The sequence below is a fragment of the Sciurus carolinensis genome, chromosome 8 (assembly GCF_902686445.1).
Source record: "Sciurus carolinensis chromosome 8, mSciCar1.2, whole genome shotgun sequence".
In the NCBI taxonomy this organism is placed as follows: domain Eukaryota; kingdom Metazoa; phylum Chordata; class Mammalia; order Rodentia; family Sciuridae; genus Sciurus; species Sciurus carolinensis.
Window position 1 is genome coordinate 91,535,537 of NC_062220.1, and position 16,260 is coordinate 91,551,796.

A 16,260-nucleotide genomic window follows, 5' to 3' on the forward strand; every position below is an offset into this window, starting at 1 on the left:
GTGACTAATCAGTTTTGTTTTATTGAAAGTAAAACGACATAAATTAGTGTCCATGAATTGTTTTACAAGAAAAGATGAAACTGGGCTGATGTTTCACTTAATATTAGAAAATTCTGTAGATAATTAAATATACCTGCGAAAAGCTACCTTTTTGTAAAGTACTTTTAGGACAGTAATTCAGCAAAACTAACTACTTTTTAATCAGATTATCATTACAAAACAAGTTTGGTTCTCATATTCACAAATTTAAGTTGTCTTTTTTGTTTTTTTGCTTGTATTTTGTTCTTTTTTTTGTGGGGGGGTAGTGGGGGTTCCGGGGATTGAACTCAGGGGCACTTGACCACTGATCCACATCCCCAGCTCTATTTTGTATTTTATTTAAAGACTCACTGAATTGCTTAGGACCTCACTAAGTTGATGAGGCTGACCTTGAACAATGATCCTACTGCCTCAGTCTCCCAAGCCACTGGGATTACAGGTGTGCACCTCTGCACCCAGCTAGAATACTTTAGCAATCATTTAGAAGTTTTTTTTTTTTTTTTTTACTGTTATTATTAAATATTTTTAGTTGTAGATGGACACAATACCTTTACTTTGTTCATTTAGTTTTTTTTTTTTTTTTAATGTGGTGCTGGGGATTGAACCTGTGCCTCATGTGTGCTAGGCAAGAGCTCTGTCACTAAGCCACAACCCCAGCCTAGAAATTTTAAATCTAAGTTTGTCTTTGTTTTTTCTTGGTACCAGGGATTAAATCCAAGGTGCTCTACCACTGAACTACATCCCAATTCTTTTTTACTTTGGCACAGGTTTTGCTAAATTGTAGAAGCTGGACTCAAACTTGTCATCTTCCTACATTCATCCCCCAAGTTACTAGGATTAGAGGCATGTATGGCCATTAAACCTAAGTTTTGTTGTTTAAAAATTAATATTAGGGCTGGGGTTGTGGTTCAGTGGTAGAGTGCTTGCCTGGCATGTGCGAGGCACTTGGTTCAATCCTCGGCACCACGTAAAATTAAATTTAAAGAAAGGTATTGTGTCCATCTACAACTAAAAAAAATTTTTTTAAAAAATTAGTTTTCCTAAACAATGTTGACAATATGTAATTCATATGATAAAACAAGCACTTATGGAATTATTATTATGGGTAAGACTGTAAGAACTTTGCATTTTTTTTTTTTTTGTGGTGCTGGGGATTGAACCCAGGGCCTTGTGCATGCAAGGCAAGCACTCTACCAGCTGAGCTATATTCCCCAGCCCCTCCCTTGCATCCATTCTTGTTTGGTGTGAATGAACCTAACTGGAAATTCTCATCCAGTGTGGATGTAACTGTAGATTACTGGTAGTGTTTACCTTTTTTCGACATTCATCTGTAACCAGCTTACAGTTGTCAATGATATCTAAAGAGAGAAAGCAAAACAGGAATTAAAAGAAAATTTCTGATGCTACCAGTACTGTGAATAATGTCTTTAAAAGGACAAGTCAACTAGCATGGTCATTATGAATTTTGGTCTCAGGGCTATAATTCACATTAGCTAAAGAAAAGAAGCTAGGGCTGGAGATATAGCTTACTTGGTAGAGTGCTTGCCTTGCAAGCACAAAGCCCTGGGTTCAATCCCCAGCACTGCAAAAGAAAAAAAAAAAAAAAAAAAGCTAATGAGGAAATGATACTAAAAAGTAAAAATGGCCTGGCATCAAATTAAAAAGCTCTGCCCAGCAAAGAAAACAATGACAAATGTGAAGAGGGAACCTAAAGAATGGGAGAAAATCTTTAATAGCTACTCTTTTGACAAAGAATTAATATCCAGGACATATAAAGAACTCAAAAAACTTAGCATAAAAGAAATAACCCAATTAATAACTAAACAGTTATTTCTCAAATGAAGAAATATAAATAGTCAACAAATATATGAAAATATGTTCAACATCTTTAGTAATTAGGGAAATGCAAATCAAAAAACTGAGATTTCATCTCACTCCAGTCAGAATGGCAGTCATCAAGAATACAAACAATTGGGGCTGGGGTGATAGCTCAGTCGGTAGTCGGTTGTGTGTGCAAGGCAAGCACAAGGCCCTGGGTTCGATTCCCCAGCACCCCGCCCCCCCCCCCAAAAAAAAAAAAAAAGAATACAAATAATAGCTGGGTGTGATGGCACACCTGTAATCCCAGCAACTTGGAAGTCTGAGACAGGAGAATTTCAAGTTCGAGGCCAGCCTCAGCAACTTAGTGAGGACCTAAGCAACTTAGCGAGACCCAATCTCAAAATAAAAAGGACTGGGGATGTGGCTCATTGGGAAAACACCCCTGGGTTCAATCCCTGGTACCAAAAAACAAACGAACAATAATAAATGTTACAGAGGATGTGGAATTGTAGATCAGCACAACCACTATGGAAATCAGTATGGAGGTTCCTCAAAAGATTAGGCATAGAACCACCATGTGACCCAGATATACCACTCCTTGGAATTTATCCTAAAGAATTAATGTCAGCATACTATATTAAAACATGCATACCCATATTATAGCAGCACAATTCATAATAGCTAAAGAACCAGTCTAAGTAAGTGTCCATCAAGTGATGAATCAATAAAGAAAATGGAGTTTTACTCAGCACAAAGAGAAATGAAATTATGTCATTTGCAGGAAAAGTGATGGAATCTGAAAAAAATTTTGTTAAGTAAAACGGGGCAAACTCAGAAAGTCAAGAGTCATATGTTTTCCCTCATTGAAGCCTAGAGAGAAACAAGGAAAAGAAAGGTGTGCGGGGGTCCTCATAAAAATTGAAGGGAAACCAGTGGAGTAGAGGAAAGCACCAGGGAGAGGGAGGAGAGGAGGAAAAGGTGAACTATTAGGGGATGATATTGGTTAAAATTATAATGTTATATTGTGTACATGTACCAATATGTAACAGAAAATCATTATGTATAATTATAATGTGCCAATAGAAAATATGGAAAAATGCAAAGGGAGGGAGGGAGAGGAAGAAAGAAAGAGAAGCAAGTCAAGATTTGGTGATGTAGCTTAGTAGTAGAGTGCATGCCTTGCATGCATGCCCAAGGCCCTAGACTCAATTCCTAGAACTGCACCACAAAACAAAAACAAAATCAAAACACAGATGGTTTCAAAATCTGAGACATAGTGATTCCTCACATAATCCCTAAGCTAGACAATTCAACGTCCTTGAACACTGAATTGTGTACCATCTGTTCCCATTTTCACCTTCTGTTTTAATTAAACAGAAGAAACAAGTCGGGTACAGCGTCACTTGCCGTAATCCCAGCAATTTGGGAGGCTGGGGCAAGAGAATGGCAACTTCAAGACTAGCCTTGGCAATTCAGCAAGACCCTCAGCAACTTTGAGAGACCCTGTCTCAAAATGAAAAATAAAAAGGACTGGGGATGTATCTCAGTGGTAAAGTTCCCCTGGGCTTAATCCCCAGTACCACAAAAACAAAATCAAAACAAAAATTTCTCCAAAGAGGAATTACTGAGGAGAGGGGAAAAAAAAAAAAAAAAGTCCCATTACTGGACCCCCTCCATTCAGTTTTTTTTTTTTTTTTTTGACAGTGCTGGGGATTGAACCCAGGGCCTCAAGCAAACTATGCAAGAGCTCTACCACTGAGCTCCACCCATGAGCCACAGGTATTTGTTAAATGCTATTTATTTAGTTGAGCCAGAGTTTAAAATCCATTTAATTTTTTTTTTTTTTAATAATTAACAAACTACAGATGGTGAGAAGTACTTTTAAGTCTCTACACCATTTTCTTTCTATCAAATCCATACATTAAAAATAGCCATTTAGAGCTGGGGTTGTAGCTCAGTGGTAGAGGACTTGCCTACCACATGAGGCACTGGGTTTGATTCTCAGCATTGCATATAAATTAATTAAAAAATATTTTAAAAATACCATTTATATAACAAGGGGGGAGAAACCCAAATCCTCAAAATATAGTTAAATAGAAAAAGCAGGCTCCCCTGATTTCCATATCCAAAAGGAATTTCTAGTCATCTCACTAGTATATAGGTTAAAAGGGTCTTAAAATATTTGTGATTACTTTCATAAATTTGTTTAAGAGTATCACACTTACTATGACATGTTGGGCATCTTTTCCCTTTGTAGGAGAATCTACTTAGTGTCATGTCAAAGTCTGTTATTATCTGTAAGGAATGGGAGAAAAGCATTATGTAAACACAGCCACCATGAAACAGGATTCCTGTATGCTATCCAAATATATACTATACCTTCCTAGAGGCATGGAACCATGCTTACATTACTATTTCCACATTAAGTTTTCTAATGCATTTCATATATAACATTCTGGGAATGATTTTAAATACAAGGTGGTTTCTTAAGTGCCCTTTGTCACCAAATAAAATCTGATTAATCAGCCAGGTGTGGTGTCATACACCTGTACTCCCAGGACTTAGGAGGCTAAGGCAAGAAGACTGCAAGTTCAAGGTCAGCTTGGATTAATTTAGTGAGACCCTGTCTCAAAATAAAATCTAAAAAGGGCTGGTGATGTGGCTCAGTCATAGAGCACCCCTGGGTTCAATCCCCTGTACCAAAACAATATAAAACAAACAAAAACAATCAGTATAGGGATTTATAACCATATGTGATATGGTTACTTTACCTACTGGAGATAAAACATTACAGATTTCTTTTTCTTTTTTTGGTGCTGGGGATTGAAACCAGGGGTGTTCTACCATTGAACTACATTCCCCAGTCCTGTTAATTTTGAGATAGGGCCTCACTAAGTTGTGAGGCTGGCTTCAAACTTTCCAACCTCCTGCTTCACTCTCCCAGGTAACTGGGATTACAGGTGTACATGACTGCAACCAGCATTGAGCTTGCTTAGTACTCAGTACTGAAGAAAACCTAGGTTTGGGGGCAGTGGGTGTTGGACAGTGGTAGAGGGTATGTCCATTAGAATGCACAAGGCCTAAGTTCAATCTTCAGCACCGATAAACATGTGTAAAAGAAAAAGGTAAGTTTATATCAAGGCTATTAACTTGTTTGTTTTCAGTAGAGTATTCTGTTTTAGACAATTCTAGATATTTTAGAGTTTACATTCCAAGAAACAGGCAAAAAATGTCTACTTAAATTACTCAGACGTTAACAAAATAGGAGGTAGATGAATGAGTCTGTTTGACTATTAAAAATAAACCTTAACAATAAAGACTTGTGCATAATTAAGTCTACCTGAAGTTTGGCAGCTCCTCCTTTGATAAGACCACAGAGAGTTTCTTCTACTCTCGTTGGGTTCTTGATACGAACTGAACTTTTCTGGAATTCTGGCATCTAAAATACAAAAAGAAATGAACTATATTTACTTCCTCTCTTACCAGGTTCCTATGACACCAAGTAGAAGTTTGTATTACTTGAATACATAACAATATTGAGACATTATTTTAAATATGTAAGCTAGCATATCAAGTTACCATTTAAACACACACAGACTTTAAAGTATATCATTAGTTTCCATCTAGAAGATTAAGGTGATAAATACCCCTGGGTTCAATCCCCAGTACCAGAAAAAACAAATTACACTTGTGCTGGGTGCGGTGGCACATGCCTATGATCCCAACTCAGAAGGCTTAGGCAGGAAGATCACAAGTTCAAAGCCAGCCTTGGCAACTTGGCGAGACCCTGTCTCAAAATAAAAACTTAAAAAGGCTGGGATGTAGCTCAGTGGTCAAGCTCTTCTGGTTCAATCATCCCCAGTACCCAAAAACAAACAAACAAACAAAAAAACCAAAAAAACCACATGTAGTTTATATTCATGTTCACATTTAGGAAGAACCCCCACCCCCAGTACTGGGTATTAAATTTAGGGGTTCTGGGTGGTTTAAACACTGAGGTACATCCTCTAGCTTCAACCTCCTGAGTTGCTGGCATTAGAAGGGTATGCCAACCATACCTGGTTACATTTTCAAATATTTCTCAACAGAAAGGAAATATTACAGTTTCCCCCCACAAGTTTTTGTAGAGATAATTACAATACGCTTTTTTTTTTTTAATTTGAAAAGTTGTTTTAATATCTTTACTTCTTTTATGGTAGTATATCCCAAATAATTCATTAATTTTTCATGGTACAAACTGTACAACAGACTTATTTCAAGTTAAGATAATCATAAAAAGTATCAGACCACTCAGGCTTAGGCCACTACCAGGGTTGGTTAATGAAGACTTTAGGGTTGCTCAACAATTTAATGCTAAGTATCCTTTCTTGTTTCTATCCCATCACAAGAAGAAAGAAACTGATCAGAGGAAAATGTACAAGAATATACTGCTTTTACATTATGTATATAGGAGCTGGGAGGAGGAGGATATTATGGATCATTTTAAAGTCAGTTATAAAACGAAGAGAATAATAGTAGCCCAAATCACAATTCTATGCTAGTTTGTACTAGGTAATCTTTATTTACATGCTTTTATTCTGAATTAGTTATTGCCAATTTTAACATATTTATTTTATATGTGTTATGGACTTAAACATTCCCTGGACTTCTGTTGTTATTTTAAGAGAACCTGACCACATAAGTCTATCAGACTTACATATGTTCCCACATATGGTCAAGAATAAAAGATCAGAAGAGTGGTAGACTGTTTAACAAAGACAAGAAGATGATAATATTGGTATACAGGAAAGAGAGATACTGACATTAAAATTTTCCTCGTGAATAAAAGACTTATACCTACCAGACACTAAATGTTGGGGTGGGGTGTCCTGGAGATCGAACCTAAGGCCTCGGAAATGCATGGACTCCATCACTGAGCTACATACCCAGTCTCCATATACTTAAATTGTTAAAAACCATGTTTAAATAGGATGCTAGGATCTCCTGCAATGCAAGCTACCTGATGCAACGATCCTTTTAACTCAACCAGACTTTAAAGAATTTCAGTGGATTAATCTAAGTACTTATTTTACAGTGATTTTTCATAATATGAAAAAGGAAAACAGGCACTTGTTCCTACATTCCCTTTTCATTCATTAACCTATTCATTCCCTTAACAAATAAGTGTGTCTACTTTGTGCCAAGTGCTCTTCCTAGATGCTAGGGATATAATGCTGAGCAGAATTTAGAGTGTTTTCTTGTTGAGTTTAAAGAACCATTAGTGTTTTGGAAAACTCTTCTGTAACTCCTTTACAGATACCTGACAACTAAATTCTCTTCTTACTTCAGCCATAACTGCCAAGTGCATAGTAATGAGCACATCCTTGATTCAATAACTAGCCTATAATGTGAGAGTAGCAAAAGATTTATGTCACCAATGCTATTTTCACTAAGGAAACTGAATACTTTATTTCGGTGTGTCCATACTCAGTAAGATGTCTTGACTTAAGCAACCATACTCTCAAGGTTCAGGTAACAGATAGGAAGGAGTTTTCACCAAGACCACTTGGTGGCTCCAATCAACTAACACACCAGGAAATCTTGTCAGGAAGGCTTTGCTCCTTCCCCAGCATTTTACATTATGGCTTATTATAGAATAGTTTTATTTTCTTTTTAATCACAAATGACAAAAATTTTTAGTCCCATATTAATTTTCCTTAACACTGTATCATAATTAAATTATGTTTTCAGACAACTCAAAATAATGCTCTTCAAAATGTTTGAGGTTGGTTTCAGCTAGACTAACTCTAAGAGGGGTTTATTTTAAGTTGCTAGAGATAAAAGAGAACCACTGGCTACAGGCATCCTGCGCTATGCCTCTGGGCAACACATAATCATTTTTTTTTTTTCCCCCAGAAAAACAAGCAGTGAATACCCAAACAGGTCTGGAGTGAACTAAGAGTAACAGTAGACAAAGAACAGCTCCTTTCTCCAGAGAACACAATAGGAGTAGAAGACACAGGTGCAAGCAATACAGATAATATACTCCTCTGCTGCCCCCCGCCACACACACACATTTCTCAGGAACTCAAACATTTTAGAATGCAGCCTAAGAAACAGAATCAAAGACCAAAGACCACAGTATGAAATATGTCAAAGAGCATCAAGAAGCAGGATGTAGAAGGATGAAATGTACCACATACTTTAACCTCTCAAATCTCTTCCTTCAATATACCTTTTGGACAAAAACAGACTGGTTTGGTGGCACATACAATAACAATACTTCAAATTTGAAGGGCAAATTATTTTGAGTTGTCCAAAAACTTTTCAACTGGATTATGATAAAATGGTATAGAAAATAAATACAGGGCTAAACATTTCCACCTGTGATTAAAGAAAATAATTATCATCTTCTAATATTGCCATAATGTAAAATTCTGGGGAAGGAACAAAGCCTTCCTGTCAAGAATCTGGGTATATAGGTTGATAGAAACTAATACATATGGAGAATAATAAATTCTCAAAATAATGAGGCCTGAGAAAAAGAAAAGGGAGTAAAAATGAAGGCCCTGCATTGACAGCTTTCATCTCTCAAGACAAATGTTTCCAGATGCTGGCTGCAGGCAGAGAGGATGTCTTATCATCCTTAAAGGAAAGGGTCTCTAGGAGGTGTTATCTCCTCCAAGTAAATCCTCCTCAGACCCTCCCCACAGACCTTGACCAAAAAGCTCACATTCCTGACTGTCCAAGCAAACTGGTATGTGTTCCCTAGACCACCCCTCAAAATAACCTATATAAACCCAGTCCCTTTCTTTGTTCAGTGGCTCATTTTCCACCAGGAGAGTGGGTCCACGGGCACCTTTTCATCCCCCAGAATAAAGAGCCGAGATGACGCGTGAGGTTTGCGTCCTGCTGCGTCTTTTTGTGCTAACAGAAGTCTAACTGGAATCAACACTTAAAGATCCTTACCACTGGTTGGGTTGTAGCTCAGTGGTACAGCGCTTGCCTAGCATGTGTAAGGCACTGGGTTCGACTCTCAGCACTGCATATAATTAATTAATTAAAAGGTCCCTTGACAACTAAAAAAATATTTAAAAACTAAAGATCATTAACACCTAAATACACTCATTCTATCTGATCTTCAATGTACTATATTTGTGCAAATAAAATCAACGCCTAATTATTAGTCTACTTCTACATCCAAAAAGCTGTTTTCAAAGTTAACTACTTTACTCACAATTCAACAGCAGTATTAGATAATTTGCTATCATCTTGTAGATACATTAGGACAAGTTAAATATGACTACCTCCATAGTATAGTCATCAAATTTCTGGGGTCTTCTTGGTATCACCAATCCAATAATAATGTCCTAGCCTAATGATCATCCTAATTTCAACACTGAAATTATAACATCAAAGTTTAATAATACACAAATGCATTCCATTTATAATAACGCACTGTTATCCACTGCTCCCCCCCCAACACACACACATTGGGGATTGAATCCAGGGGCACTTTAACACTGGCCCTTTTTATTTTTAATTTTGAGAGAAGGTCTCACTGTTGGAACTGTCAATCCTCCTGCCTAAGCCTCCCATATAGTTGGGATTACAGGCTTGAATGACCATGCCCAGCAGTTATTCTTAAACCTAAATACAAACTAAGGGAGTATAATGCACTATATACAAATAACCAATTACTGCCAGGTATAATGGAGGATGCCTGTAATCCCAAAGACTCTGGAGGCTGAACCTGGAGGATCGCAAGTTCCAGGTTAGCCTCAGCAACTTAGTGAGAACCTAAGCAACTTAACAAGACCCCATTTCTGAATAAAACAAAAAGGGATGGGGATGTGGTTCAGTAATTAAGTGCCCCTGGATTCAATCCCTGAAACCCAAGAACAAAAACCTTGTGTTTTATACAGGTATGTGCATATAATGTTCCTCTAAGTAAAACTGGAAATTATATGTATGATCTCTTTATGTATGATCTATCAAAATGTATAAATGCATTCTACTGTCATATACAATTAATTAGAACAATAAAATTTAAAAATTTTTAAAAAGATTTTTTAATGACTTTAATATTGTCCTATAGTTTTCTGGAAATGGCCCCCATAGTTTAAATAAATTAAGAATCTCAGTCAGAAGCTCTGATTCTTTCTCAGTTTTCCATGATTCATATTTGGTATTGTCATTAGACTTCAAAACTGTACTGGTACAACGAACCAGGCACTACATTATTTATGTAATAGCAAGGCACAGTGGCACAAGCCTGTATTTCCAGCCACCCAGGTGGCTGAGGTAGGAAGACTGCAAGTTCAAGACCAGCCCTGGCAATTTATTGAGACCCAGACTCAAAACAAAAATTAAAAAGGTCAGGCACGGTGGCTCACGCCTGTAATCCCAGCAGCTTGGGAGGCTGAGGAAGGAGGATTGCTAGTTCAAAACCAGCCTGAGCAAAGTGAGGCACTAAACAACTCAGTGAGACCCTGTCTCTAAATAAAATACAAAATAGGGCTGGGGATGTGGCTCAGTGGTTGAGTGCCCCTAAATTCAATCCCCAGTACCCCCAAAAAAATAAAATAAAAAGGATTGATGGTGTAGCTCAATAGTAAAGCACCCCTGCATAAAATCCCCAGTAAAGAGAATATACTTACATAAAAAGTATAGATTTAAAGCCACCTGTTCAGCATGGTACATATACTCAAATAGATGATTATATAATCTATTTGAAAAATCATGCATTTCCAGGTGAACACAGTGGCACGCCTGTAACTCCAGTGGCTCAGGAGGTGGAGGCAGGAAGATCATGAGTTCAAAGCCAGCCTCAACAACTTAGCGAGACCCTGTCTCAAAATAAAACTTAAAAAGGGCTGGGGAAGTGGCTCAGTGGTCAAGCACCCCTGGGTTCAATCCAGACCAAAAAAAAAAAAAAAAAAAAAAAGAAGAAGGAAAAACCATGCATTTCCAAATTTTTATAACCATCTCGCCTAACAAATATTTGGCCTTTCTCCACATCGAGGAAAAAAGGTCAAATTCTTTCTTTCTTTCATTCAACCCATAGTTAGTAAGCTAAGGTAATGACTGAGCAACTCTGCAACAAATACAAAAGTGTTAATAAGATACACCTTCTACTCAAGGCACATATTCTCTATCATAAATTGTAACATAGGAATGCAAATAACCACATGTTGCAAAGAAGTCCAGTAAAATAAAAGAGGCACCGAAGAAATGATGCTCACTTGTGTTGAAGTTAAGGAGGAAGAGCCAACTGAGCAAAGAGTTGGAGGAGAAGCAGGATATGGATATGCTGGGATTGGCAAGCAGAGTATGATCCAATGTCAGAAAAAGAAAAGCAGCTGTTTGTCTTGAATTTGTTTGTTTTGTTTTTTGGTCTCCCCTAGTACTAGGGAATAAATTAAGGGGCAGTTTACCAGAGCTACAATCCCCAGCCCTTGTTACTTATTTTGAAATAAGTCTCATAAGGTGCCACACCTGGCCTCGAACTTCTTATCCTTCAGTTTCAGCCTCTTAAGTAGTTGGAATTACAGGTGTGTACACCATTCCTGGTGGAAGTCATACCTTTAAAAGCATTTTTGAGGGCTGGGGCTATAGCTCAGTTGGTAGACTGCTTGCCTCACATGCATAAAGCCCTGGGTTCAATACCCAGCACCAAAAAACAAAAAGGCATTTGACCTTTCCATTGGGGAAAAAAAATTGGGAAACACAATCAACATTCATTCTGTATGACAGTCCTATGTATAGTTCTCATTTTTGTGATCCCTTGGAAGGGAAGGGTAGTGACTGATGGTAATGAGTAGATACCGTTCTAGGTTTCTATAAACACTGCCTCAATAATCATATCTTCAAGGACGACATGGTCTGTATTTAGAGATAAGGAAACTAGAGTTCATAGTGTAGGATCACACAGTCAAGACTTGGACCCAGGTCCCTGATTCCATACTTCACTATCTTTTCAAGATATCATACTCTTTTCTGGAGCGTGATGGAAAAATTATTTTGAGTGTCCAGTGTACTTAAAATTTCTGAAGGCACTATCAATTATATTATAGCTGTGTCTATTTGCAGAGTGAATAAGTATTTACATATCCATTGTACCAATGTATTTGTGTACCCTGAAAAATTAAAATGATCACACATAAAGTAAGGTACAAGAGTCTGAATCCCAACCCAGGTGTTCAGACTTTAATTACAGTCCTTGTAGTTTAGAATAGTCTGCAACAGAGATTGTACCAGAGGCCTGCTTGCACGTGTGGGCCTGTAGTTTTAAAATGGAAAAGAGCTGCCAGCATTTGAGAGCCAGCAGGTTTCACATAAAAGCCCTGCTTTCTGGCATTTCATAAAAAATGTGGAGATCTGGCCACAAGCCCAGAACCAAGTAGTAGCCACCTCCTTTAGTCTGGCCCCAGTCTCCACTTAATCACAGTCATTCACACCCTTTCTCGTTAACATCCATTATTAGCTTGACCCTTGAAGACTGGGTTTAGGAGTTCTAGACTGTGCCATGCTGCTGACTCTGGAAACCACTTGACATGGACTGGGAAATGTAGTGGGGATGTTGGCAATTTATTTCTATTTGAGAGTTAGTCCAAACTAAAATGTTTTCAATACTTTTAATAAATTTCAGATCTGGAAGTGATAAATGCCATTTATTAATAATGATTAGCATTTTGTGGTGCTTTAAGTTTTGCAAGGTTCTTTCACATGACTTTATTTGATTGAAACCTCTTATTCTACAGAAGAGAAACAGGAAGAGAGATTAAGTGATTTGCCCAACGTTATACAATCAGGCACAGAATTAGCCAGAGAGCCAGAATCAGAAATTGGCACTTTCCTGTGGAGAGCACTGCAGGCAGAGCCTCGAATCTGACTCTTCATGAGCCTTCAATTGGTTAAGGGAGCTCCTTGAGGCAGATTACTTTTTTCCCTCCCACTCTCTCTTCCTCACCAGGTTCTTGCTGTGTTGCCCAAGATGGCCTTAAACTTGTGATCCTCCTGCCTCAGCCTGCAGAGTCACTGGGATTACAAGCATGTGCTACCACACCCAGCCTGAACTTAACAGTACACAGGGAAGAGAGTGTGTAAAAAATCTGGAGGGAGAGGTTTGGATTCAGATCACAAGAAGAATAATACTCTAAGGACTTATCAGTGTATGAGATCTAGCAACATTTTAGAAAAACAAATTAAAAATGGTACAAATTAATACAATGAAGAGTAAAAGAAAAAAACCCACAATCTTTTGACTTGATTTCCTGAATAATTTAATGGTTTGAATTTATTAGTACTTTGTTTCTAAAAGAGACAAGTACTAGAGGGCCCTGGTCCCAAGTAGTAAAAAATTATATAAAGGGCACCATTACCATTACACTGTTTTTACAGTAGGAAATTTCTACATCACTTCGCATTTATTTTGGTTAAAAAAGTCAACACAAACAAGAAAGTAAGTTTTAGAGTGGTTTAATTTTATAGACATGTATGTTCAATTCCAATGATCAAACACCAATCATATAATAGATGTATTATGTCCATGTACACATAGGTTGAACCATATAAAACTGGCAATGTTATAGCAGCTTGACAAAAATAACAGATTCATATGCTTTAACAAAATACCAATAACTAAACTGATGACTTAATCATCACTTTGAGTCAACTTTCAATCACACACTGGCTAAGGGAAGGTAAATTGAACAAGAGATTTATCAAGCATGACTAATATATCTGCTTGCTAAATCATATTCTAAGTTATAGGCTTAAACCAGAAAAAGATGGAAAGACAGAAGAAACAATAAAAAGAACTGAGGAAGAACAACAACAACAAAAAAAACAGAAAAAATAAGATCATGAGGCAGTTCTTTCTTTAAAACAGGTTTTTAGGTTAATCAGTGGGTAATAAGCTACATTTAGGAGTAAGAAGTATGCTACTGCACAGAGGGACTACAGATAAGAAGTACATACTATAAGGGCTGGATATATAGCTCAGTTGGTAAGAGTGCTTGCCTTGCATGCACAAGGCCCTGGGTTCAATTCCCAGCATGACAAAAAAAAAAAAAAAAAAAAGTATATACTATAAACAGGGTGCAGGGGTGCACACCTGTAATCCCAGAAGCTCAGGAGGCCGAGACAGGAGGATTCCAAATTCCTTAGGGAGGCCCTTGGTAACTTAGTGAGACCCTGTCTCAAAATAAAAGATAAAAAGAGCTGGGGATGTGGCTCAGCAGTTAAGCACCCCTGGGTTCAACCCCTGATACCAAAAAAAAAAAAAAAAAAAAAAAAAAAGGAATTATGTACTGTATATTTCAAAAACTTATAAAAAAGAGTTCTGAATATTTCACCATAAAGAAATAAGCCCTGATACCAAAAAGAAAAAAAATAAATAAACAAATTGAAAAACATTATACAATGTCTACATGTAACAAAACATCTGATATACCATTAATATGTGCATTCTTTATTTTTATGTTATCAGTTAAATAAAGGCATTTTCCAAATTGTTATTTTTAGGATTTCAACATTGTGAATATGGAGAACAGATGCAAATGTGTATTACTAAATATCTACTAATGTGTCTAAAACACTAACATGTGCAGATTGCTTACTGAGTGCTTAGTATGTGCTATTAGAAACATCCCTACTTTTTTTTTTGAGACAGGGTCTTACTTAGGGTTTTGTTAAGTTGCTGAGGCTGTTCTCAAACTTGTGATCCTCCTGCCTCAGCCTCCCTAGTTGCTGGGATTACAGGAATGTACCTCCATGCCCAGCTTCATACTTTTTCATTAAATATGAATTCATATTCATAAATATAAATATGAAGTTGGTGATTTCACATTATTTCTCAGTGGTGAGATTACTGCCCTCGAACAAGGACACCACAACCATTAATAAACAAGGGGGCATATAGGTCAGGAGTAGGGCATCTGACTGTAGGAATGAGTTGAGATTTAAAGCTATCTACAATTCCAAAGCCTGTATCTTTCCTAACCCTTCCTAGTATACAAGCTCAATTGTTGTGCAAGAAGTATTTAAAAAAAAAAATTTAAGGGTACTCTACTCAGTAGCAGAGTGCTTGCCTAGCATGCACAAAGCCTTGGGTTTAATCCCCAGTACTGGGGGAGGTTTTGTTTTGTCTGGTTTAAATGTGTGGTTGAGCAAAGAAATTTAGCATAAAAACAAACAGAATAACCATTTCACGTGCTGAGAAGTAGTATAACACTCATTTTATTTCAAGGAAAAAAATTCAAAGATATCTTTAAAATTAATTCAACAAGCATGTGAGGTTCTATCCATATAAAGTTCAGTCCCAAAATTATCTGGTTAGAGAGAAGCAAAAGTGGTGAAGATTCACCATAATAAATGGAACTGGAAATAATCAAATACCCACCATTTTGATTACAGCAGGCTCTTGATTAGTCATATCTTGGTTATCCAATCTTCTGCATTTTCCCCAGGTGATGTCACAGCAAAAGAGAGAAAAAAAAGGTACACGTGACATACATAAATTTCAGGCTCTTCATGTATGCTAATGACATACTAAGGTGGTCCTTTTGGTAGATTTAAATGCCATGTTATTCCAGGCATATTTTTTTCTTTTCCAAGAAGTTCAACAAAGGATTTACTCTATCCAGCAAAGTTTTGGGTTTAAAATATTATATACAAGAATTTATATGGTGCTAAGAAAATATGAATATTAAGTGAAGTACATATTTGCAAGAAAATGCTTAATTGCAAGAATATCTTATCAATATTTCCTCTGAATGGAAGGATAATTTGTAGGAAAATTATGTGCTGGTACTACTCAATCAATGTAGGAACATAAAAATGAAACAAAAGTAAGAATGAATCAACAAAGTGTGGTGGTACATTCCTACAATCCAAGAAACTGGCGAAGCTAAGGCTGTAGGATTGCAAGTTGGAGACCAGCCTCCAACAGCAATTTAGCAAGGCCCTAAGCAATTTAGGAACACCCTGTTTTGAAATAAAATACAAAACCAGCTGGGGATGTAACTCAGTGGTAAAGTGAAGTGACTCTGGGTTCAATCCCCACTACAAAAAAAAAAAAAAAAAAAAAAAAAAAAGAACAAAAGAATGAAAATACACAAAAACCCAATTTTCCATTCCATTTTCTTATAATAAAATCTTCCGGGTGGGGGGAAGGGAAAAAATAACAGAATGAATCAACCAACATTACCCTATGTAAATTTATGATTACACAAATGGTATGCCTTTACTCTATGTACAAACAGAGAAACAACATGTATCCCATTTGTTTACGATTAAAAAAAAAAAAATCTTCCTGAGTGGGAAGTATCCTTGGGTTCAATCCCTATGACTATCTAAATAAATAAATATCATTTTGTAGCATAATATAACTAGGCTCTGAGTTGTGTTTGAATCTAA

At 36.9% G+C, this 16,260-nt stretch overlaps 1 protein-coding gene across 3 annotated transcripts in view; it reads right to left on the minus strand.

The window, feature by feature from the left end:
- Nt5c3a (5'-nucleotidase, cytosolic IIIA) overlaps positions 1 to 16,260 on the minus strand; it is a 52,245-nt gene that overhangs the window by 8,190 nt on the left and 27,795 nt on the right. For 2 of the 3 annotated variants that reach the window (XM_047559928.1, XM_047559926.1), the window contains exons 2-5: positions 15,245 to 15,296; positions 5,201 to 5,299; positions 4,086 to 4,155; positions 1,351 to 1,397 (exon numbers count right to left, since the gene is read on the minus strand). In XM_047559928.1, coding sequence (XP_047415884.1) covers positions 1,351 to 1,397; positions 4,086 to 4,155; positions 5,201 to 5,299; positions 15,245 to 15,277 — 249 coding nt within the window. In that variant the 5' untranslated portion in view covers positions 15,278 to 15,296. The remainder of the gene's footprint in view (positions 1 to 1,350; positions 1,398 to 4,085; positions 4,156 to 5,200; positions 5,300 to 15,244; positions 15,297 to 16,260) is intronic. The other variant, XM_047559925.1, reaches the window with a different exon arrangement.